This window comes from Molossus molossus, unplaced genomic scaffold (genome assembly GCF_014108415.1).
Source record: "Molossus molossus isolate mMolMol1 unplaced genomic scaffold, mMolMol1.p scaffold_m16_p_6, whole genome shotgun sequence".
Lineage (NCBI taxonomy): Eukaryota > Metazoa > Chordata > Mammalia > Chiroptera > Molossidae > Molossus > Molossus molossus.
The window spans coordinates 56,618,406-56,645,944 of record NW_023425399.1 but is presented as its reverse complement, the minus strand read 5'-3'; the positions used below and the strand labels follow the sequence as shown (position 1 = coordinate 56,645,944).

Genomic DNA, 27,539 nt, shown 5'->3' with positions numbered 1-27,539 from the left:
AGTGTCTGGTGGGGGAGATGAAAAATCTGTAACAAAAAAAATTAATAAAAATTGAAAAAAATAAAATAAAAATTACTAATTCAATCTCTCTACTTGTTTTAAGTCTGTTGAAGTTTTGTATTTTTTCTTGAGTCAAGTTTAGGAATTTGTGTCTTTCTTGGAATTTTCCCTTTCATATGGTTATATTATTTACTCTTGTACAGTTGTTCATATTATACTCTGATAATCCTTTCTTATTTCTATAAGGTCTGGTACTAATCCATTCCTGTTTTTACTAATTTGTGTTTTCATTTTTATTCTTGGTCAATCTAGTTAAAGATTTTCCAATTTTGGTGATTTTGTGAAGATTGTGTTATAATTACTAGTTTATTAATAAGTATCAATCATGGTTAAGAAAAATATGACTCAGAAGATCTTGAACCTTTCCTCATCTGTATTAATTACAGTATTAAAAATGTATTCATATTAATTGAATATGTTTAAGAAAATAGTTCTTAAAACACATTCTGAGTGAAGAATAAACTTAGCAAGCTGTGTTTTTGGTAGTTTTAGGAAGATTGAAAAATTTGGCACTGAGATATAGTATCTCTGCCCTCAGATGGATCCATTTTGGGAGACAGGTAAAGCTATATGTACCATGAGGAAGCATGCACACTGCTAGGGAAAGTGCAGGCTGCTGTAGGAGTTCACAGTGGGTCACTGGGGAGCCTACAGTCTAGCTGTGCCACCTCCACAACTGCCCATTTCTCTCTGGACAGACAGGTAGCTTCTTGAGCCCCTCAGGGCTCCTTGGTCATGGGGTTAGCCAGAGTGGGGTATGAGATGAGGGCTTATTGAGGTGGGTGAGGTTGGACAATCAGGCTTTTCCCAGAGGACTATGGACTGGATACCACCTTACTTCTAGTCCCCTCCTGTCTGGTACCCTCCAACTCTAGAGGGCGGGACATAGGAGCATGAGTGACACCAAGCATCCTACCCCGATGGATTAGGGGCTCTGTCAGTGCTTCCCCTCACTCCACCAAGCCCCCCCTTCAAACCTGAGGCAGGTGGAACATGAGGGAAACTGAGTCTTAGAGATGGAATAGCTGTTTCCTAGGTGAGCTGGCCAAGTCCCCCATAGCCAAAGCCATTTAATCTAGTGCAGTGATGACACCTCTCTCTTTATGCTCCACAGAATCTGAAAATGGGGCCCTAGGCTCTGGTTGGCTTAGTGGCAAGAGGAGGAATGCCCTGCAGATGCTTTATAACTTGGACCAGGTAGGTGGAGAGACCCCCCCCCCTGAAACCCCTCCCTCTGTCTCCAGATATGGGAACACGAGAGCCCCAGTGTAGACTACAATCATGGGACTGAAACTCACACTGGGCACAGAGAGGTATCCTCTGCAAATCCAGGCTGTGTTCAGAGACTAGAGTACCTGGGGATGTGACAGGGGCAAATCTTGGAGGGAAGTTGAGAGAGTTGGTGTCTCCACCCCACCTACCTGTCCATCATCCACTCAATAATAGACTGGGCCCACTCTGTGCCAGGTGCTGTTCTTTGTGTTGTGGATATGAAAGAGAGTAAAATAGACGCTAAGTCTTCCCTCAGGGAGTTAACAGTTTAGTGCGAGATAATACTTAAGTGAACCCCCAAATTTAGTACCAGCTGCAATAGGGAAACACAAAAAAGATCGGGCCTCACCTGTTCTCAGGCACTGGACCAGGTGGCTTGCTGGTCTGTGCCCCAACGACACATACATGGTCGTACCCCACTGAGAGTCACAACCCCTGGCTCACACCACACCCAAACAGCCACACTCAGAGGCACCCATTCAGGTAGTATATGTTGAGCACCTACTGTATGCAGACTGTGCTCAGGAAACTGCATCAGCCACAACCAGATAGGCTGGTTCCCTGCCCTTGGGTAGATGACAGTTCAGTAAGGAAAGACATTATCTGATCACCTCCTCCACTAAACTGTGACTGAATTGTGTCTAAAAGGGAAATATGAGGTACAATGAGAGCTCTACCAGGAGGGTCCTAGTTTAGATAGGGGAGAGGGACCCTCTCTGAGAAAGGGACATTGCAGCTGGGACCTGCAGAGGAAGAGTTAAGAAGCAAACAATAGGGGCCAAGTAGCTGGAGGTGAGCAGAAAACAGGTTTGCAAGGTGAGCCAGGGGTAGCCTGGCAGGTGGAGCAAAGAAAATAGGGAGCCATGGAGGATTTTAGACCAGGGAGAATGATCAGACTGGGTTTGGAAAGTGTTTCTGACTGCATCCCCAAGGACTGAACCAAAGAGGTATGTGGAGCTCATCTGGCCCATGTTTTTAGGGGAGGACTTTGTTCAGAGAGGATGACTGGCTTGCCCTGGGCCACACAGCAAGCCAAGGGCAGGGCAAGTTCTCATCAGACCCCCAGTTCCACTTGCTCTCCAGACTTTTGAGGAGCAGATGGGGCTGGCTCAGCCCCCTCATAGCATGAGGACCTAGTGACCTTGGGGTGTCAATGTTCTGGAAGCTTAGTACCTTGCAGCTGAAGAAATAATAGTAATAAGAGCAATCTGGACAAAAGTGCTAACTGTGTACCAGGCTCTCTAGTTTTGTGAACTCATTTAGACCCTGCAAGGTGGGGATGTTGTTATCCCTGTTCACAGATGAGAAAACTGAGGCACAGGGAGGCTAAGGACCCTGAGAAGGTCACAGAGGTCACAGGGACTAGAGCCAGGCTAAGGATCCAAATAGCTGAGTCTAGCCTGGCTGGGAGGGATGAGGGTGTTGCTGCTGGATGCAGCTCCAGACCAACAAGCACAGCTCTGGCCTCTGAGTCCAAAGGGACCCAAGCTGGACCTTTCCTATCAGAGAGCTCTAGACCATTCATTTCCTCTAAGCCTCAGTGTTCTAACCTCTAAAATGGAGACAGCATTGAGTATATGGGTATTCATGGGGCTGCTAACAACAGAAAAGCCAACTGAAACTACAGTAAGCTGTTAGGACAGTCAGTGTGCACTCCCCAAGATACTCAAGAGACCAGCACTCGCTGGATAGCAGCAACACTCTGCCCACAAACATCCTGTGGATGTTGGCTTCTGCCATAGCCTTGTTGCCTCATGACTGTGAGATGAATGCCAGGGCCCTGACATCTCCTCACAGGATATCATCCCAAGTAGAAGTGGGGAAGGGAGAGGTAAAGGATTTTCTTCCTTCAGGAACCCTCACTTTTTCTCCTGAAGGAAATTCTTTCTTGGGAGCCATCCAACAAACTTCTCCTTGAATCTCCTTGGCCAGAACTAGGCCACATGCCCCTCTTGGGACCCATCACTTTAATAAAGATGTGACTGGTTCCTCCCTGAGGTTGGGTGCATGGCCTAACATAGTTGGAGTCTGCTGGCAAGGAAGGAGGGAGACTGAGAGGTGGGTGGATGGCCAACATTCCCCACCACGACAAACATCTTGGGTTGTCTGGAAGCTGAAAACAGATCTTCTCTGTAGGGTGCCTGGTTACAATTCTCTCCTGGTGTCCACGTGGAGCCAGGCTCCTGAGGCCAATCCTATAAGTCACAGGGTGGGAATGCAATCCTTTAAGTGTCCCCAGGCATGGCTGAACTTGACAGCTACCACCACAATGAGATATTTGAAAAAGTGATATAAGCACGATATGGTATTCTATCCTACCAAAGAAGGTACAGTGAAGAGCACCTCTCCTTCCACAGTTACCCCTGGAAGCCAGTTCCCTGTGAGTCCTTCTAGACATGTTCTGGTCATGTATGTAGCATCAAAGGCTCTATCATGTAGTTATGTTTCTTTTGCAAAATCTCACCTACAGGTACATATGTCCTCGCTTTATCTATTTTAACTTTTCATTTTGAAAGATTCAAACATATGCAGAAGTAGAGATGAACACTCACATTCCCATCACCCCATCTGAACAATGATCAAATCCTGTCCAGTCTTGTTTCTTCCTGTCCACACCCCACCCCTACCATAAAATTCACTCTTTTAAAGTATACAGTGGTTTTAGTACATTAACAAGGCTGTACAACCATCACCACCATCTAATTTCAGAACATTTTCATCATTCCAAAAAGAAATCTGGTACCCATTAGCAGGTACTCCCCATTTTCTCCACCCTCAGCCCTGACAACCACCAATTTACTTTCTGTCTCTATGGATCTATTATGGACATTTTATATAAATGGAATTATACACATGGCCTTTTATGTCTGGCTTCGTTTACTTAGTGTGCATAATGTTTTCAAGTTTTATGCATATTTTAGCATGTATCAGAACTTCATTCCTTTTTATGACTGAATAATATTCCATTGTGTGGATAGACCACATATATACTATTTATTCACCAGTTGATAGATATTTGGGTTGTTTTCACTCTTTGGCTACTATGAATAATGTTGCTGTAAACATTGGTGTACAAGTTTTTGTTACCTTAGGTATATACCTAGGAGTGGAATCACTAGATCATATGTTGACTTTTTTTGAGGAGCTGTCAAACTGCTTTCCACAGTATCTATACCATTTACATTCTCACTAGAAATGAAAGAAGGTTCCACTTTCCCACATCCTCATTAATACTTATTGTCTTATTATCTAAAGGCTTTTAATGTAATTTTTACAAATTAAAAACACTTTCTTTTAAGAACTCTTAGACATTAAAACCACCAAGGAAAAGGGTAGGGGGTTAGAGGGTTAGTCTTGGAGGTGAAGACCATGTTTAGGGCAGAAAGGACTTGAAGAATGCATGGACTTGAAGGTATGGCTGAAGAAGTATACAAAGGGCTGGGTCCAGGTGTACTCTTACTACTACCTAATTCATAGAGTTGTAAAGGGTATAGCAAGGTGTCTGGCACACAGTAAGTGCCAGATTAATGCTATTTCACAGAGGAGAATCAGGCTCAAAGAGGGCAGGCTTCCTGCCCAAGTACTGAGATTAGAATTTGTTGGAGGGGTGGGGAGAACTGGGTGAGATGAAGAAATCAAGACCCAAAGGAACATGCCAATTCATAAATATAGAATTAGCTAATTTTATTATTAAACAAAAAATATCCTAATAGCCTGAAAGTGGCTGCATTTTTCAAATCTATTTATATAAAATTAAAGCTATAATTATTTTTTATTCCATATCATCATGAGTTTTTTTTGCTCTTTCTTTTTTAATCCTTGCCTGAGGATATTTTCTAATGAATTTTCAGATAGAGTGAGAGGGAGGAAGAGAGAGAGAGAGAGAAATATCGATGTGAGAAAGACACATTGATAGGCTGACTTCCATATGACCCTGACAAGGGCTGGGGATTGAACTGCAACTAAGGTATGTGCCCTTGACTGGAATTAAACTCGCAACTCTTTGGTTCATGGGACAATGCTCTAAAGGCTGAGCCAAACTGGCCAGGACTGTTTTTATTTTATTTATTTTTTTCAATTAAAAATATTTAATGTCAAAATTATTGCAGGTGTCCCCTTTACCATCTTTGCCTACCTCCACCTACCCTTACCTGCCCCTCCCTTGGCCTTCACCAAATTAATCTATGTCCACAAGGTATTCATATATGTTGTTCAACTAATCCATTTACCTTTGTTCTCTGGTCACACCCTCCTCAAAAAATTATAAATGGAACTGCCTTTTGACCCAGTGATCCCACTGTTAAGAATATACCCTAAGTTTTTTGGAAATGGATAGTGGCGGACAGGACAAGATGGAGGGTGAGTGTGTGAGAGAGTGAGCCAGTGTGTGAGAGAGTGTGAGTGGACATGAAGGTGGACGACCAAACCCAAGCAGTGCAGAGCCACAAAGCAGAAAGTTTCTGTGCTGTGGACCGGAGCAGTCAGCTACCATAGTAACCGGTCCTTCGGGGTGCTTCTCCATGTGCTGTGGGGAGGTCCCACCATTTTGGAAGATCCAGGGTCTTCCCTGAGAGGAGGCAGTGGGAGCGGCTAGGGCCCAGCAACCTGAGCCCACCAGCACACCTGGCACCATCAGACCAGTGGACACTCTGTGTCAACACAGACCAGTGCACAGTAGTGGAGCTCCCAAGGTGCAAGTCGCAGAAGCCGCAGACAACCAGGAGCCCAGCACCATTCTCTGCACTAGCAGCCCATCAGAGTAGAGATATACCCCCAGCAACAGAGGCTGGGGAGCAGACATCCATCCCCAGGCAACAGAAGCACAGAGCATCAGCTGAGATTTATTCCCAAAAACTACAGCAAAAGCTGAGCAGAAGTTGAGCCCCATGGGGCAGCAGCACTCCCCAGCTGCCAGCAGCGGGACCTGGGGCTCCACAGAAGCCTGTGCAGTCCAGTAGCCCACAAGAGCAGTGGGAAGCCGGAGCCCAAGAGAGACTGGTGTGATTCAGCTGCCCACCCACGGGAACTGCAGGGTGCTGGGGCACCAGAGAGGCCTGTGCGACCCAACAAGGACTGTGTATTCCAGTTACCCACTGGACCTGTGGAGTGCTGAAACACCAGAGACACCTGCGTGACCCAGCAGGGACTGTGCCATCTAGTTACCTGTGGGACCTGCGGGGTGCTGAAGCACCAGAGAGGCTTGAGTGACCCAGGAGGGACTGTTCCATCCAATTACTCATGGGACCTGTGTGGTGCTGAAGCACCAGAGAGGACTGTGTGACCCAGCAGGGACTGTGCTATCCTGTTACCCATGGGACCTGCAGGGTGCAGAAGCACCTGAGGGGCCTGTGTGAACCAGCAGCCCATAACATAGACATCTAGAGCCTGGTCCCCAAAAGGACTGTGCAATCCAGTTTCCTGCAGGATCTGCAGGGTGCAGGGGCACCAGAAAGGCCTGTGCGACCCAGCCATGCACAAGATAGGCTTAGAGGATGTGAAAATGGAGGTGGAGTGAATAGAAGCTACGCAGATGATCTCCCAGACCAAATGGGAATTACAACTAAAATAAAGACAAATCCTCAGAAAAAAGCAACAGAAAAGCAGCAGGACAGGACCATATAACCAGGAACACTGGTAGGATCTGTGGAGGCGCCAGAGGGTGGCAGGCTGGGAGGCCACGGGTGGCAGCAGTCTTAGCTGTGAGCAGTGCCCTTGGAGAATAAAGACCAAGCCTGTTCCACAGCTCAGAGAGCCAGGACAGACCACTAAAATAGCCAGAGACACTCACCTGGAGGCTATGGCAGAGTGAGGGAAGACTGGGCTGGAACTCTGTGGGGACAACCAAGATTTGGATGGCACTCAGAGTTTTTCTGAGTTGTGCCACAAAGGACAGTGTCCAGTGTGCTCCTTCCCAGAGGAGTGGGGAAAAGCAACAGCCCCGCCCCCCTCAGAGATTCAGACTTTCCCAGGTGAGGCAAAGAAATGCAAATTGAGGCTCATTAACAACCAGCATCTATCCCACTCTCTGGAAATCCTCTTATGAAGAACACCAGGGCTACATTCCAAGGCACTGAGTAACTAAGACTACTAGCCACCAGGAAAAAGTCAGATGATAACTAAACCTTTCCTGGGCTTGCAAATCTACCCAGGAAAGTATGACTTGACAGTGGTGTTTAAGTGGGCCCATCCAGGCTCATCCAAACCCAGTAGAGGGAGCCACAAACAGCAAAACTCCAACACCCACAGGGAAAATTTGGCAGGCTCCAAAACCCACCGAGATAGCCAAAATGGTGAAACACAGACACAAATCCCAAGTGAAAGAAAAAGAGAACTCTGTCGAAGATGAGATCAATGAAATGCAGCTAAGCAAATTATCAGAGGTAGAGTTCAGAGCCATGATCTTGAGGAAGCTCAAAGCATGAGTAAGGACATCAGCACCATGAGTAAAGATATAGAAACATTGAAAACCAACCAAATGAAAATGAAGAATGACATAGCAGAAATTAAGAACACACTGGAAGGACTAACCAGCAGAGTAGAGGAAGTGGAGGACTGGATCAGTGAATTAGAAGACAGGGTAGAAAAAATCAACCAATCAGAAAAGCAAAAGGAAAAAACATTTAACAAAGAGGAACACAGCTTAAGAGAACTTTGGGACAACTGGAAATGTAATAACATTTGCATCATAGGAGTACGCAAAGAGGAAGAAAATGGGCATGGGTTAGAGAATATATTTGAAGAAATAGTGACAGAAAACATTACTGACTTGGTGAAGGAAGAAGGCATTCAAGTTCAAGAAGCACAGAGAACCCCAAGTAAGAAGAACCCAAACAGGCCCACATAGTAATAAAATGCCAAGAATTAAAGACAAAGACAGAATCCTAAAGGCAGCAAGAGGTAAGCAACAGGTTACCTACAAAGAAAACTCTATAAGGCTCTCAATAGAAACACTACAGGCCAGAAGAGAGTGGCATGAAGTAATCAAGGTCATGAAAAACAAGTATCTGAATCCAAGACTACTCTGTCCAGCAAGGCTATAATTCAACATAGAAAGTCAAATAAACAGCTTTCCAGACCAAAAAAAAAAGGCTACGGGAATATGTTAACACCAAACCAGCACTGCAAGATATGATAAAAAGACTGCTGTCATTAGTAGAAGAAATACAAAGAAAAATAGAACCACACTAAACAAAAATGGCAAAAAATAGGTACATATCAATTATGACCTTAAATGTGAATCATTTGAATGCTCTGACAAAAAGACACAGAGTAGCTGACTTCATAACAAAGCATGACTCACATATATGTTGTTTAAAAGAGACCCACCTCACAACAAAAGACTCACATAGGTTGAAAGTGAAGGGATGGAAAAAAATCTTTCAAGCAACCAAAAGAAAAAAAAACTGGGGTAGCAATATTCATGTCTGATAAAGTAGATTTCAAAATGAAGGCCATTACTAGAGACAATGAACGCCACTACATAATATTGAAAGGATCTATCCAACAGGAAGATATAACCTTGGTAAACATATATGCATCCAATATACGATCCCATACATATATTAAAAAGCTTCTGGGACTTCAAAGGAGAAATCAACAACAACACAATCATAGCAGGGGACTTCAACACCCCGATGACATCACCGAATAGATCATCTAGACAAAAAACTAAAAAGGAAACACAGACTCTAAATGAAATGCTAGATCAAATAGATTTTATAGATATCTACATAGAATTACACCCCAAATCTGCAGAATTCACATTCTTCTCAAGTGCACATGGGATATCCTCAAAGATAGACCACGTTAGGGCAGAAACTAACTCTCTACAAGTTCAAGAAGATTGAAATCATATCAAGCATCTTCTCAGATCACAATAGCATGAAATGAGAAATCAATTCCAGCAAGAACATGAAAAGACATTTGAAAACATGGAGGCTAAGTAGCATGTTATTGTACAATGAATGGGTTACCAAAAAGACCAAGGAAGATATTAAAAACTTCCTGGAATCCAATGAAAATGAGGACACACAACACAAAATCTATGGGATGCAGTGAAAGCAGTTCTGAGAGGGAAGTTCATAGCACTACAGGCCTACCTCAAGAAGCACGAGGAAGTTGTAATAGACTATCTAACCTCACAACTTAAAGAACTATAAAGCAAACAAAAACAAAACCTCAGAGCAAGTAGAAGGAAGAAAATAGTAAAGATCAGAGCAGAAATAAACAAAATGGAGAACAAATAAACAATTCAAAGGCTCAATGAAACAAAGAGCTGGTTCTTTGAAAAGATAAACAAGATTGATGGATTATTAGCTAGGTTCACAAGAAACACAGAGAACCCAAATACACAAAATCAGATTTGAAAGAGGAGAAATAATAACTGACACCACAAAAATAAAAAGGATCATTAACAAATATTATGAACAATTATATGGCAACAAATTCGACAATCTAAGCAAAATGGACAAATTTCTAGAAACACATAGTTTCCCAACATTGAACCGGGAAGAGATAGAAAACTTGAACAGATCAATAACAACTAAGGAAATTGAAGAGGTAATCAAGACTCTTGCAGCAAACAAAGCCCAGGACCAAACAGGTTCATAGAGGAATTTTACTGAACATTCAAAGAACTAATACCCATTCTCCTCAAGCTATTTCAAAAAAATTCAAGAAGAAGGAAGACTTCCAAACTTGTTTTATGAGTCCAGCATAATTCTAACTCCAAAACCAGAAAAAGACATTACAAATAAAGAAAACTACAGTGATACCTCAGTTCTCGAACATAATTCGTTCCAGGAGGACGGTCGAGAACCAAATTGTTCGAGAACCGAAGCAATGAAACCCAATAGGAAATAATGGAAACTGGATTAATTCATTCCAAGCCCCAGAAAATGCCTATTTACTGGCCTAATTTGTATATAATATGTAGAAAAACATAAGTCTCAACAAGAAATAAAAGTGTACAGTATGTCTAAGGGTTAAATTCAGTGTAAAGCGTGACTCTCTCCACAAAGCGTGACTCTCTCCACAAAGCGTGACTCTCTCTCTGCACTCACACTGATGACGCAAGCAAGGCGCGCTGGGCCGAATGAATGCCATTCGGCTCAACTCGGCTCATCTCGGAAGTTCGAGTTCCAAATATTTGTTCGGATTCCAAGACAAAAGTTTCTCGAATCTCCTGGTCGAATACCGATTTGGTCGAAAGTCAAGGCGTTCGGGAACCGAGGTATCACTGTATAGACCAATATCCCTGATGAACTTAGATGCCAAAATCCTGAACAAAATACTAGCAATCGACTCCACCAATACATCAAAAAGTCATTCACCAGGACCAAGTGGGATTCATCCCAAGGATGCTGGCTGGTACAATATTTGCAAATCAATAAATGTGATACACCACATAAACAAAATGAAATATAAAAATCATATGATCATATCAATAGACACTAAAAAAGCATTAGACAAAATCCAGCACCCATTTTTGATAAAAACACTTAGCAATCTGGGAATAGAGGGATCATATCTTGACATAATAAAGGCCATATATGAAAGATGTGATATCTTTCTACAGCCAACGTCATACTCAATGGGCAAAAATTAAAAGCATTTCCCTTAAGAACAAAAACAAGACAAGGATGCCCGCTTTTGCCATTCTTACTTAACATAGTACTGGAAGTCTTAGCCACAGCAATCAGACAGGAAGATAAAATAAAAGGGATCCAAACTGGAAAGGAGGAAGCGAAACTGTCATTATTCATAGATGACATGATACTATACATAGAAAACCCCAAAGATTCCATAAAAAATTTACTAGATTTAATAAATGAATTTGGCAACATAGCAGGATACAAAATTAAGATCAAGAAATTGATGGCATTCTTATACACCAATGATGAACTCACAGAAAGAGAAACTGAAAAAACAATCCCATTTACCATTGTGGCAAAAAAATTTAAGATACCTAGGAATAAACTTAACTGAAGATGTAAGGACCTATTTGCAGAACACTACAGGACATTGAAAAAAGAAATTGAGGAAAATATGAAAAGTGGAAGCACATACATTGTTCATGGATTGGAAGAATTAACATCATTAAAATGTCCATACTACTCAAAGCAATCTATAAATTCAATGCAATCCCCATCAAAATACCAACGACATACTTCACAGAACTACAACAAAGACTACCAAAGTTCATATGGAACCAAAAAAGACCCTGAATAGCCACAGCAATGTTGAAAAAGAAGGACAAAGTAGGTGAAATCACAATACCAGATATCATGTTATACTACAAAGCTACTGTAAATAAAACAGCTTGGTACTAGCAGAAGAACAGGCATATAGACCAGTGGAACAGAACAGAGAACCCAGAAATGGACTCAAGATATTATGCTCAATTAATATTTGACAAAGGTGGCAAGAACAAACAATGGAGTAAAGACAGTCTCCTTAATAAATGGTGTTGGGAAAACTGGACAGCTACATGCAAAAAAAAAAAAAGTGAAACTAGGCCATCACCTTACACCATACACAAGAATAAACTAAAAATTGATAAAAGATTTAAATGTGACTTATAAATCCATAAATATCCCACAAGAAACTGTAGGCAACAAAATTTCAGACATCATACCCAGCAGAATTTTCACTAATGCATCACCTTAGGCCACAGAAACAAAGGAGAAAGATACAATCATCAAAATGGAAAGGAAACCCACTGTATGGAACAGCATAATTGGCAATGATATATCAGATAAGGGGTTAATTTCCAATATATATAGAGTGCTCATACAACTCAACAAAAGGAAGACAAAGTACCCAATTAAAAAATGGGCAGAGGAACTAAATAGATACCTCTTCAAACAGTCAAACAGGACATACAAATGGCTAAGAGACATATGAAGAAATATTCAACATCACTAATCATCAGAGAGATGCAAATTAAAATAACAATGAGATATCACCTCACACCTGTCAGAATGGCTGCCATCAACAAATCATCAAATAACAAGTGTTGGTGAGGGTGTGGAGAAAAGGGGATTCTAGTATATTGCTGGTGGGAATGCACTGGTGCAGCCACTATGGAAAACAATATGGTGCTACCTCAAAAAATTAAAAATTAAACTTCCATTTGACCCAGTGATCCCACTTGCAGGAATATACCCTAAGAAACCTAAAACACCAATCAGAAAGAATTTATGTACCCCTATATTTGTAGCAGCACTATTTACAATTGCTAAGATCTGGAAACAGCCCAAATGTCTATCAGTAGATGAATGGCTAAAAAACGGTGGTACATATACACAATGGAGTACTATGCAGCTGTAAGAAACAAAGATCTCTTATCCTTTGAGACAACATGGAGGGAACTGGAAAGTATTATCCTAAGTGAAACAAGCCACACAGCAAATGACAAGTGTCATATTATCTCACTTATCTGTGGAATATTATGAATATAACAGCCTGAGGAATGGGGTAGTCCCAGAATCGTGGAAGTGGTATACAGACGGACATTTCCCAGAAGACAAGGTGGTGGGGGAGAGATAAACCACAGAACGTATATGCATGTGTGCATGAACAATGGACATGGACAACAAAGCTGGGGATAGGCCGGGGAGGGAGGGATTGAGGGGAATTAGAGGGGGAAAAAGGAAAAACATCTGTGACAAAAAGAAATAAATTAATTAATAAAAAAAAGACGCAGAGTAGCTGATTGGATAAAAAAGCATGACTATATATGTTGTTTATAAGAGACCCACCTCAAAAGAAAAGACTCACATAGATGGTAAGTGAAGGGATGGGAAAAAAGTCTTCCAAGCAACTGGAAAGGAAAAAAGAGCTGGCGTAGTAATACTCATACCCAATAAAATAGACTTCAAAAAAGGGTCATAACTAGAGATAAAGAAGGCCACTTTATAATATTGAAAGGATCTATCTAACAGGAAGATATAATCTTGGTAAACATATATGCACCCAATATAGCAACACCATAATATATTTTTTAAACTTCTGGAGGACTTCAAAAGACAAATCAACCACAATAAAATCAAGCAGGGTACTTCATCACCCCCCTTGACATCATGGGATAGATCTAGACAAAAAATTAACAAGAAAAGAGAGACTCTAAATGAGGAACTAGATCAAATGGATTTAATAGATACCTACAGAGAATTACACTCCAAAACTGCTGAGTTCACATTCTTCTCAAGTTCACCTGGGACATTCTCAATGATAGACTACATGTTAGGGCAGAAACTAAGTCTCTACAAGTTTAAGAAGACTGAAATCACATCAAGCATCTTCTCAGACCACAATGTCATGAAACTAGAAATCAATTACAACAAAAAAAAGCAAAAACATTTAAACACATAGAGGCTAAATAGCATCTAATTAAACAAGGAATGGGTTACCAAAGAGATCAAAAAATAAATTAAAACTTCCAGGAAACCAATGAAAATGAACACACAACACCACAAAATCTATGGCACACAGTGAAACCAGTCCTGAGAGGGAAGTTCATAGCACTACAGGCCTACTTCAAGAAACAAGAAAAATTTATTATTGACTATATAACCCAAAAACTTAAAGAGCTATAAAGTAAACAAAAAGGATATCCCAGAGCAAAGAGAAGGAAAGAAATAATAAAGATCAGAGCAGAGATAAATGATAGAGAGGCTAAAAAAGTAATTGAAAAGGTCAATGAAACAAAGAGTTGATTCTGTGAAAGGATAAACAAGATTGATGGACCCTTAGCTACTAACCAAGAAACAAAGAGGGAAAACCCAAATGAACAAAATCAGAAACAAAAGAGGAGAAGCAACAACTGACACCACAGAAATACAAAGGATCGTTAACGAATACTATGAACAATTATATGCCAACAAATTAGACAATCTAAGTGAAATGGACAAATTTCTAGAAACACAGTATCACAAAACTGAACCAGAAAGAGAAAGAAAACTTGAATAGACCAATAACAACTAAGGACATTGAAGATGTAATTCAGAATCTCCCAGCGATCAAAAGCCAGGGCCCAGACAGCTTCACTGGGGAGTTTTACCGAACATTTAAAGAAGCACTAACACCCATTCTCCTCAAACTATTCCAAAAATTTAAAGAACAAGGAAGACTTCCAAATATGTTATATGAGGCCAGCATAATTCTAATTCCAAAACCAGGAAAAGAAACTACAAAGAAAGAAAACTACAGGCCAGTATCCCTGATGAAGATAGATGCCAAAATTCTTAACAAAATAGTAGCAAATAAGATCCAGCAATACATTAAAACAATTATTCTCCATGACCAAGTGAGATTCACCCCAGGGATGCAAGGCTGGTACCATATTCCCAAATCAATAAAGTTGATAAACCACATGAACAAATAAAAGATAAAACCATATGATCATATCAGTAGGTGCTGAAAAAGTATTTGACAATATCCAGCACCCATTTCTGATAAAAATGCTCAGAAATGTGGGAACAGAGTGATCATATCTCGACATAATAAAGGCCATATATGAAAAAACTACAGCCAACATCATACTCAATGGGCAAAAACTAAAAGCATTTCCCTTAAGAACAGGAACAAGACAGGGATGGCCACTTTCATTATTCTTATTTAATATAGTACTGGAAGTCTTAGCCACAGCAATTAGACACAAAGAAAAAATAAAAGAGATCCAAATTAGAACGAAGGAAGTAAAATTGTCATTATTTGCAGATGACATGATATTATACATAGAAAACCCTAAACACTCCATCAAAAATCTACTAGATTTAATATATGAATTTGGCAAGGTAGCAGGATACAATTAACATCAAGAAATTGATGCCATTCTTTTACACCAATAATGAACTCACAGAAAGAGAAACAAAACAAAACAAAAAAATCCCATTTACCATTGTGGCAAAATAATTAAGATACCTAGGAATAAACATAAACAAAGAAGTAAAGGACCTATTTTTAGATAATTATAGGACCTTGACAAAAGAAATCGAGCAAGATATAAAAAAATATAAGAAAATACCTTGTTCATGGATTGGAAGAGTCAACATCATTAAAATGTTCATATGACCCAAAGCAATTTATAGATTCAATACAATTCTCATTAAAATATCAATGATATATATCACAGAACTAGAACAAATACTCAAAAGTTTATATAGAACCAAAAATGACCCCAAAAAGCCATAGCAATCTTGAAAAAGAAGAACAAAGTAGCAGGGATCACAATACTGGTTATCAGGTTATACTACAAATCCTTTATACTAAAAACAGCCTGGTACTGACAGAAAAACAGGCATATAGATTAATGGACAGAACAAAAAACCCGGAAATTGACCCAGGACATTATGCTCAATTAATATTTGACAAAGTGGCAAGAGCATACAATGCAGTAAAGAGAGCCTCTTTAATAAATGGCATTGGGAAAATTGGGCAGCTACATGTAAAGAAATGAAAGTAGACCACCAAGTTACACCATACACAAGAATAAACTCAAAATGAATAAAAGACTTAAATGTGACTCGTGAATCCATAAAAATCCTAGAAGAAAATGTAGGTAACAAAATTTCTGACATCACACACAGCATAATTTTCACTGATACAAAGTCTAAGGCAAGAGAAACAAAAGAAAAAATTAATACATGGGACTACATCAAACTATAAAGTTTCTGAACAGCAAAGAAGCAAGCACCAAAATGGAAAGGGAACCCACTATGTGGGAGAGCATAATTGCTTATGATAAATCAGAGGAGGGGTTAATTGCCAAGATACATAGAATACTCATACAACTCAACAAAAGGAAGACAAGGAACCCAATTAAGAAATGGACAGAGGGCCCTGGCCAGTTTGGCTCAGCGGTTAGAGCGTCGGCCTGCAGTCCTGAGAGACCCGGGTTCGGTTCCCGCTAAGGGCACATACCTCGGTTGCAGTTTGTCCCCGGCCCTGGTCGGTTGTGCAGGTGGCAGCCACTCGATGTGTCCCTTTCACATCGATGTTTCTCTCTCTCTCTCTGTTCCTCTCTCTCCCTCCCACTCTACCTGAACAAAAAAATGGAAAAATGTCCTCCGGTGAGGATTAAAAAAAAAAAAAAAAAGAAATGGACAGAGGAACAGATGGCAGCGAACAGGACCAGAGGGAGAGTGAGTGTGTGAGAGAGTGAGCTAGTGTGTGAGAGAGAGTGAGTGGACGTGAATGTCGATGGCCAAACTCATGCAGTGTAGAGACGAGGAGCAGAAGGTTCCTGTGCTGTGGACAGGAGCAGCCAGCTACTGCGATAAGCAGCTCTTTAGGGCGCTTCTCCCTGTGCCATGGGGAGGTTCCACCATTTTGAAAGATCCAGGGTCTTCCCTGGGAGGAGGCAATGGGAGTGGCCAGGGCTCAGCAACCTGAGCCCACCAGTGCACCTGGCACCATCGGACCTGTGGACACTCTGTATCAACATAGACTAGTGCACAGTAGTGGAGCTGCCAAAGTGCTGGTTGTGGAAGGCTGGGAACCCAGCACCATCCCCCACAGGAGCAGCCCAATAGAGATATACCCCCAGCAACAGAGGCTGGGGAGCGGTCATCCATCCCCAGGCCACAGAAGCACAGACCAGCAGCTGAGAACCATCCCCAAAAACTACAGCAAAGGCTGAGCAGGAGTTGAGCTCAATGGAGCAGCAGCACTCCCCAGCCACCAGTGGCAGGACCTGGGGCTCCAAGAGGCCTGTGCGACACCAGTGGCCCACAAGAGTAGTGGGAAGCCGGAGCCTGAGAGGGACTGGTACAATCCAGGTCCCTGCCCATGGGACCTGCAAGGTGTGGGGGCACCAGAGAGGCCTGTGCAACCCAGAAGCCCACAAGATAGGCGTAGAGTGGGGTTTCCAAAGGAACTGTGTGATTCAGCTGCCCACGGTACAGGCAGGGAGTGCAGCTCCAACAGAGCCTGAGCTATACAGCTATAGGTGGCACCAGTGACCAGCTGGGAACTCAGCTCCAGAGGGGCCCACATGATCCAGCAGCAGCACCTATCAGGACACACCAGTACCAGCCCCCAGTAGTCAATCCTCCAGGATCCACAGCAGGGAAGAGGCAACACGCAACAAAACAGTCTGGGAGGCACCGTAGCCTTATTTGATATACAGTGCACTACATACACATCCAAACATCCCTCAGCAGATCTAGAACTACCAGATGACTAAAATGAGGAGACAAAGAAACAACACCCAAAGGATAGAAAAAGAGGAATCATGAGAAAAGGAACTACAAGAAATTGAAGATAGCAACTTGTCAGATAAAGAATTTAAAGCAATGATTTTAATGATTGCAAACAACTTAAGAATTATGAAGAGCTCCCTGGGAACTACTTCAGCTTAAAAAAGAGATAGATGCTATGCATAAAAATCAAGAGGATATAAAGAATGACATAGCTGTTATGAAAAATACCTTAGAAGGGTTCAATAGTAGATCAGAAGAAGCTGAAGATCGATTCAGCGACTTAGAAGACCATGTAGAGAAAAACCCTCAAATAGAGCAGCAAATGGGAAAAAATTTAAAAAGCAGGAGGAAAGTTTAAGGGAACTGTGGGACAATACAAAATGCAACAACATTTGCATTATAGGGATACTGGAAGGACAAGAATCAGAGAAAGGAATAAGAGAAACTGTTTTCAGAAATAATGATAGAAAACTTATCTAAACTAGTGAAGGACAAAGTCACACAAGTCCAGGAAACACAGAAAGTTCCAAGCAAGGTGAACCCCAGAAGACCCACAGCCAGAAACATTATAATAAAAGTGGCAAACATTGAAGACAAAGAAAGAATATTAAAGGAAGCAAGAGAGAGACAGAAGGTCTCCCTCTACAAGGGAGCTCCCATTAGACTGTCAGCTGATTTCTCAATAGAAACGATGCAAGCCAGAAGGGAGTGGTATGAAGTGTACAAAGTAATGCAAGGCAAGGTTCTGAATCCAAGACTACTCTATCCAGCAAGGATATAATTCAAAATTGAAGGAGAAATAAAGAGCTTTACAGATGAAAAAAAAAAAAAAGCTAAAGGAATTTACCACTACCAAACCAGCACTGCAAGAAATGCTGAAGGGACTGTTGTAAGAAGAAGAAGAGGGTGGGGGCACAGGCATAAAATTAAGATGGCAACTAATAACTATCTATCAATAATTACCTTAAATGTTAATGGCTTAAATGCTCCAATCAAAAGACATAGGGTAGCTGATTGGATAAGAAAACACAACCCATATATATGCTGTCTACAAGAGACCCACTTCACAACAAAAGACACACAGGATGAAAGTGAATGGATGGAAAAAAATTTTCCAAACAAATGGAAACAAAAAAAAAGCTGGCATAGCAATATTCATATCTGACAAGATAGACTTCAAAACAAGGGCCATAATAATAGACAGAGAATGTCACCACATAATAATAAAAGGAGCAATCCAAGAAGAGGATATAACTCTGATAAACATATATGCACCAAATACAGGAGCACCAAAATATATTTAAAAATTTCTGGAGGACTTCAAGGGAGAGATCAATAGCAATACGATCATAGTGGATGACTTTAACATGCCACTGACAACACTGGATAGATCTTCTAGACAAAAAATTAACATGGACATAGAGTTCTTACAAGACAAACTAGATCAGTTGGACTTAACTGATATTTAGAGAACATTTCATACCAAAGCTGCAGAATATAACTTCTTCTCAAGTGCACATGGATCATTGTCAAAGATAGACCAAATTGTAGGACACAAAGCAAGTCTCTACAAATTAAAGAAAATTGAAATCATATCAAGCATCTTCTCAGATCACAGTGGCATGAAACTAGAACTCAAATACATTACAAGCACACAAAACCATTCAAACACTTGGAGGCTAAATAGCATGTTATTAAACAATGAATGGGTTACTAATGAGATCAAGGAAGAAATTAAAAACTTTCTGGAAACCAACAAAAACAAACACACCACAACACAGAATCTATGGGACACAGTGAAAGCAGTCCTGAAAGGGAAGTTCATAGCACTACAGGCCTACCTCAAGAAACAAGAAAAATTCCTAATTTACTTTCTAACTCTACAACTTAAAGAAGTAGAAAGTAAACAAAAAGATAAACCCAGAGTTAGTAAGAGAAAGAAAATAGTAAAGGTCAGAGCAGAAAAAAACAACATAGCGACTAAAAAACTATTCAAAAGATCAATGAAACAAAAAGCTGGTTCTTTGAAATAATAAACAAGATCAATGGACCTTTAGCGAGACTCACCAAGAAACAATAAGAGAGAAACCAAATAAATAAAATCAAAAGTGAAAGAGGAGAAGTAACAAGTGACGCCACAGAAATACAAATATACTATGAACAATTATATGCCTACAAATTGGACAATCTAGGAGAAATGGACAAATTTCTAGAAACACACAGCCTCCCAAAAATGAACCAGGAAGAGATAGAAAACTTGAACAAACTAATAACAACAACAAAAAAAAATCGAAGATATAATCAGGAAATTCCATCAAACAAAAGCCCAGGCCCAGGTGGCTTCACGGGGCAATTTTACCGAACATTCAAAGAAGATCTAATACCCATTCTCCTCAAACTATTCCAAAAAAACCAAGAGGATGTAACACTTCCAAACTTGTTTTATGAGGCCAGCATAATCCTAATTCCAAAGCCGGATAGAGACACTACAAAGAAAGAAAACTACAGGCCAATATCCCTGATGAACACAGATGCCAAAATCTTTAACAAAATATTAGCAAATCGAATCCAGCAATACATAAAAAAAATTATTCATCAGGACCAAGTGGGCTTCACCACAGGCATGCAGGGATGGTACAATATTCACAAATCAACCACATAAACAAAAGGAAAGATAAAAAAAAAAAAAAAAAAAACATGTGATCGTATCAATAGATGCTGAAAAAGCATTTGAAAAAAATCCGGCACCTATTTCTGATAAAAACGCTCAGCAATGTGGGACTAGAGGAATCATATCTCAACATAATAAAGTCCATATATGAAAAACCTACAGCCAACATCATACTCAATGGTCAAAAACTAAAAGCATTTCCCTTAAGGACAGGAACAAGACAGGGATGTTCACTTTCATCACTCTTATTTAACACAGTACTGGAGGTCTTAGCCACAGTGCTTAGACATGAAGAAAAAATAATTGGGATCCAAATTGAAAAGGAGAAAGTAAAACTGTCATTATTTGCAGATGACATGATATTGCACATAGAGGACCCTAAAGACTCCATCAAAAATCTACTAGATTTAATGAATTTGGCAAAGTACCAGGATACAAAATTAACGTCAAGAAATCAATGACATTCTTATACACCAATGATAAATTCACAGAAAGAGAAACTAAAAAGACATTCCCGTTTACCATCGCAGCAAAAAATTAAGATACCTAAGAATAAACTTAACCAAAGAAGTAAAAGACCTCTTTACAGAAAACTACAAGTCATTGAAAAAAGAAATATAGGAAGATATAAAAAAGTATAAATATATACCTTGTTCATGGATTGGAAGAATTAACATCATTAAAATGTCCATACTGCCCAAAACAATCTATAAATGCAATGCAATCCCCATCAAAATACCAACAACATAGTTCACAGAACTAGGAAAAAAAACTTCAAAAGTTTATATGGAACCAAAAAAGACCCCAAATACCACAGAAATCTTGAAAAAGAAGAACAAAGTAGGAGAGGGATCACATTACCAGATTTCAGGTTATACTACAAAGCCACTGTAATCAAAACAGCCTGGTAATGGCACAAGAACAGGCAGATAGATCAATAGAACAAAAGAGAGAACACAAAAATTGAACCATGGAAATATGCTCAATTAATATTTGGCAAAGGTGGCAAGAGCATACAGTAGAGTCTAGATAGTCTCTTCAATAAATGGTGTTGGGAAAATTAGACAGCTACCTCAAAAAAATGTAGCTAGAACACCAATTTATACCATACACGAGAATAAACTCAAAATGGATAAAAGACTTAAATGTAATTCGTGAATCCATAAAAATTCTAGAAGAAAATGTAGGCAACAAAATCTCAGACATCATATGCAGCAGAATTTTCACTGATACAACACCGAAGGCAACAGAAACAAAGGAGAAAATGAACACATGGGACTACATCAAACTAAAAAGCTTTTGCACAGCAAAAGAAACAACCATGAGAACAGAAATAAATCCTACTATGAGAGACCATAGTCGCCAATGATTCACCAGATAAGGGGTTAATTCCCAAAATATACAGAGTGTTCATACAACTCAACAAAAGGAAGACAAAGAACCCAATTAAAAAATGGGCAGAGGAGCTGAATAGACACCTCTCCAAACAGGACATACAAATGGCCAAGAGACATATGAAGAAATGCTCAACATTACTAATCATCAGAGAGATGCAAATTAAAACAACATTGAGATATCGCCTCACACCTGTCAGAATGGCCGCCATCAACAAATCATCACACAAGTGTTGGTGAGGGTGTGGAGAAAAGGGGACTCCAGTACACTGCTGATGGGAATGCAGACTGGTGCAGCCACTGTGGAAAACACTAATGTGTTACCTCAAAAAATTAAAAATTGAACTGCCATTTGACCCCAGTGATCCCACTTCTAGGTATATACCCTAGGAAGCCTGAAACACCGAAATATATATACTTCTATGTTTGTAGCAACACTATTTACAGCTAAGTGCTGGAAACAACCCAAGTGTCTATCAGTGGATGAGTGGATTAAAAAGATGTGGTACATGTACACAATGGAATACTATGCAGCTGTAAGAAAGAAAGATCTCTTATCCTTTGAGATGGCATGGAAAGACCTGGAGAAAATTATGCTAAGTGAAACAAGCCAAGCAGAGTAAGACAAATATCGTATGATCTCACTTATTTGTGGAATATAATAAACCAAACAAACTGCTGAACAAAATTAACCTAGAGACTTGGAGGTGGGGTACAGCCTGACAAGCCTCAGAGGAGGGGGATTTGTGGGGGGAAGAGATAAACCACAGAACTTGTATGTATGCATGACCAATGAATATAGACAACAAAACTGGGAATAGGGCGTGGGGGAAGGGGAGGAGGGTGTCAATGGGGGAAAAATGAGAAAGATCTGTAACAAAAACAAACTAATAAATAAAAAAATTTTTTTAAAAATGGGCAGAGGACCTAAATAGACATCTCTCCAAAAAGGACATACAAATGGCCAAGAGACATATACAAAATTGCTCAACGTCACTAATCAACAGAGAGATGCAAATTTAAACAACTATGAGTTATCACCTCACACCTGTCTGAATGACCACCAGCAACAAATCATCAGACACCAAGTGCTGATGATGGTGTGGAGAAAAGGGGACTCGAGTATACTGCTGATGGGAATGCAGACTGGTGCAGCCACTATGGAAAACAATATGGTATTTCCTCAAAACATTAAAAATTGATTTGCCATTTAACCCAGTGACCCAGTTCTAGGAATATACCCTAAGAAGCCAGAAACACCAATCAGAAAGAATATATGTACCCCCATGTTCATAGCAGCACTATTTACAATAGCTAAGATCTGGAAACAGCCCAAGAGTCCCTCAGTAAATGAGTGGATAAAAAAAGCCATGGTACATATACACAATGGAGTACTATGCAGCTGTAAGAAAGAAATATCTCTTATCCTTTGAGACGATATGGAAAGATCTGGAGAGTATTATCCTAAGCGAAACAAGCCAATCAGAGAGAGACAGATATCACATTATCTCGCTTATCTGTGGAATATAATGAACAAAATAAGCTGAGGAACAAAATGACCCAGAGTCATGCAAGTGCGGTACAGGCTGACAAACCTCAGAAGAGGTGGATGTGGGGGAAGGGAAGAGATAAACCGCGGGACTTTTATGCATGTACGTGTAAACAAGAACATAGACAATAAAGCTGGGGTGGGAGATGTGGGATTTGGAAGAGGGTATTAATGGGGGGATAAAAGAGAAACATCTGTAACGAAAATAAATACATACATTTAAAAAAAATAAATAAAAAGTTATCATAAGAAAAAATAATTGAACTGCCATTTGACCCAGTGATCCCACCTCTAGGAACATATCCTAAGAAGCCTGAAATACCAATCAGAAAGAATATATATACTCTATCTTCATAGCAGCATTATTTACAATTGCTAAGATCTGGAAAGAGCCCAAATGTCCATCAATAAATGAGTGGATAAAAAAGCTGTGGAACATATACACAGTGGAACACTGTGCAGCTGTAAGAGAGATCTCTTATCCTTTGAAATGACATGAAGGCACTTGGAGAATATAAGCAAAATAAGCCAAGCAGAGAAAAATACCACATGATCTCACTTAATTGTGGAATATTATGAACAAAATAGACCTGGGGACATGGAAAGGAATATAGTTCAGTCTGGCCGGTGTGGCTCAGTGGTTGAGCATCGACCCATGCACCAAGAGGTCGCGGGTTTGATTCCTTGTCAGAACACATGCCCAAGTTGTGGCCGCAAGCCCCAGTGGGGGCATGCAGGAGGCTGCCAATCAATGTTTCTCATTGATGTTTCTATCTCTTGCTTCCTCTCACTACCTCTCTCTCTCAAATCGATAAAGGGAAAAAATATTTTTTTAAAAAAGGAGTATAGTTCAGATAGACAAACCTCAGAGGAGGGGGGCAGGAGGGAAGAATGAGATAAACCAAAGAACTTATATACACATATGCGTAAATCATGGACATAGACAACAGTGCTTGGGAGGGGAGGGATTGGGAGGAAGGTGTCTAATAGGGAAAAAGGAGAAACAGCTATAATGAAAATAAATTAATAAAAATTGACCCCTCCAAAAAATCAGTATTAATGATGATAAAAGCACCAGCCTCAATAAAAACATTAAAAGACAAACAAACAAAAAGAAAAAACATACACACACATAAATACTAGAACATTGTGAGACCAACTGGGTTAGGAGAGAGGGGAAAAAGGTAGAATATGAAAGCAAAGAAGGCAGAGACCAGAAATAGGGTAAGTATAAAAAATAAAAGGTATAAAATAATGTCTGAAATAATAATTATTATTTTAGAAAGTAATAATGCTAAATTGAATAAAATATAAAATAGTAAAGTAAAAAACGGGAAAAGAAAACAAGAAAAATATTGAATTAAAAATTAAAAACACACACACCAAAACAACTATAGCAACAACAAAAACCTTGGATGTGCTCTTTATGTAGCTCACTGGATTTTGCTCTGATGTTGTTGGATCTGACCCCTTGGGTGTGGGTCCCTGTCCTCTTGGGAAGTTCTCTCGTGCAGGCCAATGTGAACTGCTGTCCCTGTCTGGCCCTGGGCCTTCTGACTGAAGCCCTGCAGGGCAGGATCCCAGATAGTCCTATGGGCAAGACTTCCCTAGCCCAGAGGCTGGGTCACTTTTGAAGTTCACCACTTGTATTTGTTCTGGGCTGCTTTTCCTTCTGCTATGGCACTGGGCTCCAGGGGGTACCAGGTCCTGTCAGGGTGGTTTAAACAGATTTGTGTTAGGGGTGGTACCTGTAGCTGTAGGAGGGGCAGGCAGTCTCTTCCTCTCCTTCCAATGCCTTAGCTCTGCCTAGTTTGCTGGTACCTTTTGGTCACCACCCCAAGTAGGGGAGAATAGAAAAAAAGGAGAAAGAAAGAAAAAGAAAAAGAATGCCCTGCTTGGTTCTTTAATATTTCAGCATGGCCTTCTCTAGCTGGATGGGGCTTCTGCCCAGGCTCCCTCCCCGCCAGACATCAGAACCTCCAGTGTTGCTAGGCCCTGCTTCTTGGTGCTTCTAGCCTAGAGCTGTGCCATGGGTGGGGAAAGGGGTGCCTCTTCACTTGAGATGGGGAGGAACTGTGCCTCTTTCCACGGGCACTCTGGCTAGCCCCCAAAGTTTTTTCAGTGAATGCCCAGCCCCTCAGACTTACTACTGTGTGATATGCTCAGATCCCTCCTCAGGTGTGCCTTTCTATTTTGTGGCCTCTTCAGCTCCCACAGTCAGGGCAAGCTTTCCAGGCTGGTGGGGCAACCATGCACTAGCTTTTTCCCTGAGGTAGTACTGAGTCTCCCTGGTGGGCTGAAATCACTTCAGATTCCCACCATCCGATGATAAGTGGGTTCCCTTTCCCTTCTCTGTTGCTCTGTTTGTGAATCTCTGTGTGGGGCTGAGTCCCCCCACACCCAGTGGGCAGGAGCTGCACGCCTGCACCTTTCCTCCATCTTCCCAGCCACTCCGCGCAGCTGTGCAAGTTTGCTCACTCACTTCGTGTCTTCTTCTGTCTCCTCTCCATGTTCCCCACTTGCAGTATTTCCAATCAGCTATTTTTAGATGGTTTTTCAAGTTGATTGCTCTGCATTTTAGCCTCAAGTCTGGTCCTGTGTTTGGAGCAAGCAGATGGAACTTCTTTAGGCTTCAGCCATATTGTCTCCCTGCAAAAAGCTACCATTCTTATACACTATAGTACTTCTAGTAAGCAGCACTCAATTTTCTCCCATGGTGAGTACTCTGAAGTCATACTTCTTTATCAGTCTTACTCTGACCCTGTCATATTTGTTATCAGAACCTCCTCAGTCCTGAGTGTCCAACAAGTGACTAGTCACATTGTTCTACATGCCTCTGCAAAGTTAGATTCATCCTCCCTCCCCCCCCCCCCACCACACACACACACACACACACACACCAATCAGATCCAGGACAAATGCCTGGGCCCCAAATCATACATTGATCTGTGGCAGCACTGGGATTCCAGTCCAGGTACCCTACCTGCTGCAGGGACCTGGTTCACATGTGTCACTGAGCTGCCATACCAGGCAGCAGCCCTGACCCGATCCCTGTTGTCCACAGGGTCCCAGCTTGGCCCTGGCTGAGGTGCACCGGCAGCGGCGCAATCTACTGCGACATGCCTGCAGCCACCACACACGCAGACAGCGCCTGCTGCAGCCTGAGGACCTGCGGCATGTGCTGGTGGATGATACACACGGCCTGCTCTATTGCTATATACCTAAGGTGGCCTGCACCAACTGGAAGCGGGTGCTGCTGGCAATGAGCAGCCTCACCAGCCAAGACCCCCAAGCCATCCCCGCGCATGAGGCGCATGCGCCAGGCCGCCTGCCCTCTCTGGCTGACTTCAGCCCCACGGAGATCAACTGGCGCCTACGCGACTACCTGGCTTTCCTCTTCGTGCGTGAGCCCTTTGAGCGCCTGGCCTCGGCCTACCAAAACAAGTTCAAGAGGCCCTACAGCGCAGCCTTCCAGCGGCATTATGGCACGCGCATTGTGCGGCGCCTGAGGCCGCACCCACACCCAGATGCGCTGGCCCGTGGCCACGACGTACGCTTTGCTGAGTTCCTGGCTTACCTGCTGGATCCCCGTACGCGCCGCAACGAACCTTTCAATGAGCACTGGGAGCGCGCCCATGCACTCTGCCACCCGTGCCGCCTGCGCTATGATGTAGTGGGCAAGTTCGAGACCCTGGCGGAGGATGCGGCCTTCGTGCTGGGCCTGGTGGGTGTACCTGGCTTGCACTTCCCTGCGCCACCGCCCCGGGCCAAGGCAGCCACAACCCACCACCAGGCCATGCGCCTCTTTCAGGACATCAGCCCCTTCTATCAGCGGCGCCTCTTCGACCTCTACAAGATGGACTTCCTGCTCTTCAACTACTCTACCCCTTCCTACCTGCGGCTGCACTAGCTTGCAGTGCCCCTAAAGGGCCTGGTACACTGCAAAGGCTCCAAGACCAGAGATGGGGGCCCAGAGAATGGGAGTTTCTGACGGGCCCAGGGGACCTCACCCTGACAACCACTGCATTAGGCCGACATTACACCTGGCTGGGTTTGGGTGCAGCTCACCTCAGGTGCTATACAACTGTGTGCCTACCACCTGTCCTGCCTGTCTCTTGATACTTGCTTCTTCTAACTGCTCTGGCTGGCAGGTAGTTACCCAGGATCCTGGAGTGGATGAGGATTGGATAACAGCATTTTAAATTGCAAAGAGGCCATTTTTGTCAGCTCCGTCTCTGAACCTGTCCATAGTGCAACAGAGCAGAATGCTGGCTCAAGATGGCCTGTGCTCATCCCAGTACCCTCCCCATCCCACCTGCTCTGGTAAGGACAGCCCTGGACAAAGAGAGATGTCCTCCACTGCAGGACTCAAGCTTGGGACATCCTTG

At 41.7% G+C, this 27,539-nt stretch overlaps 1 protein-coding gene across 1 annotated transcript; it reads left to right on the top strand.

The window, feature by feature from the left end:
* The first annotated feature begins 1,146 nt into the window (after positions 1-1,146).
* Positions 1,147-27,061, top strand: CHST13 (carbohydrate sulfotransferase 13). Its single transcript, XM_036245940.1, has 2 exons — positions 1,147-1,257; positions 26,216-27,061. The coding sequence occupies exons 1-2, from the start codon at positions 1,147-1,149 to the stop codon at positions 27,059-27,061; spliced, it is 957 nt and encodes a 318-aa protein (XP_036101833.1).
* The last annotated feature ends 478 nt before the right edge of the window (positions 27,062-27,539 follow it).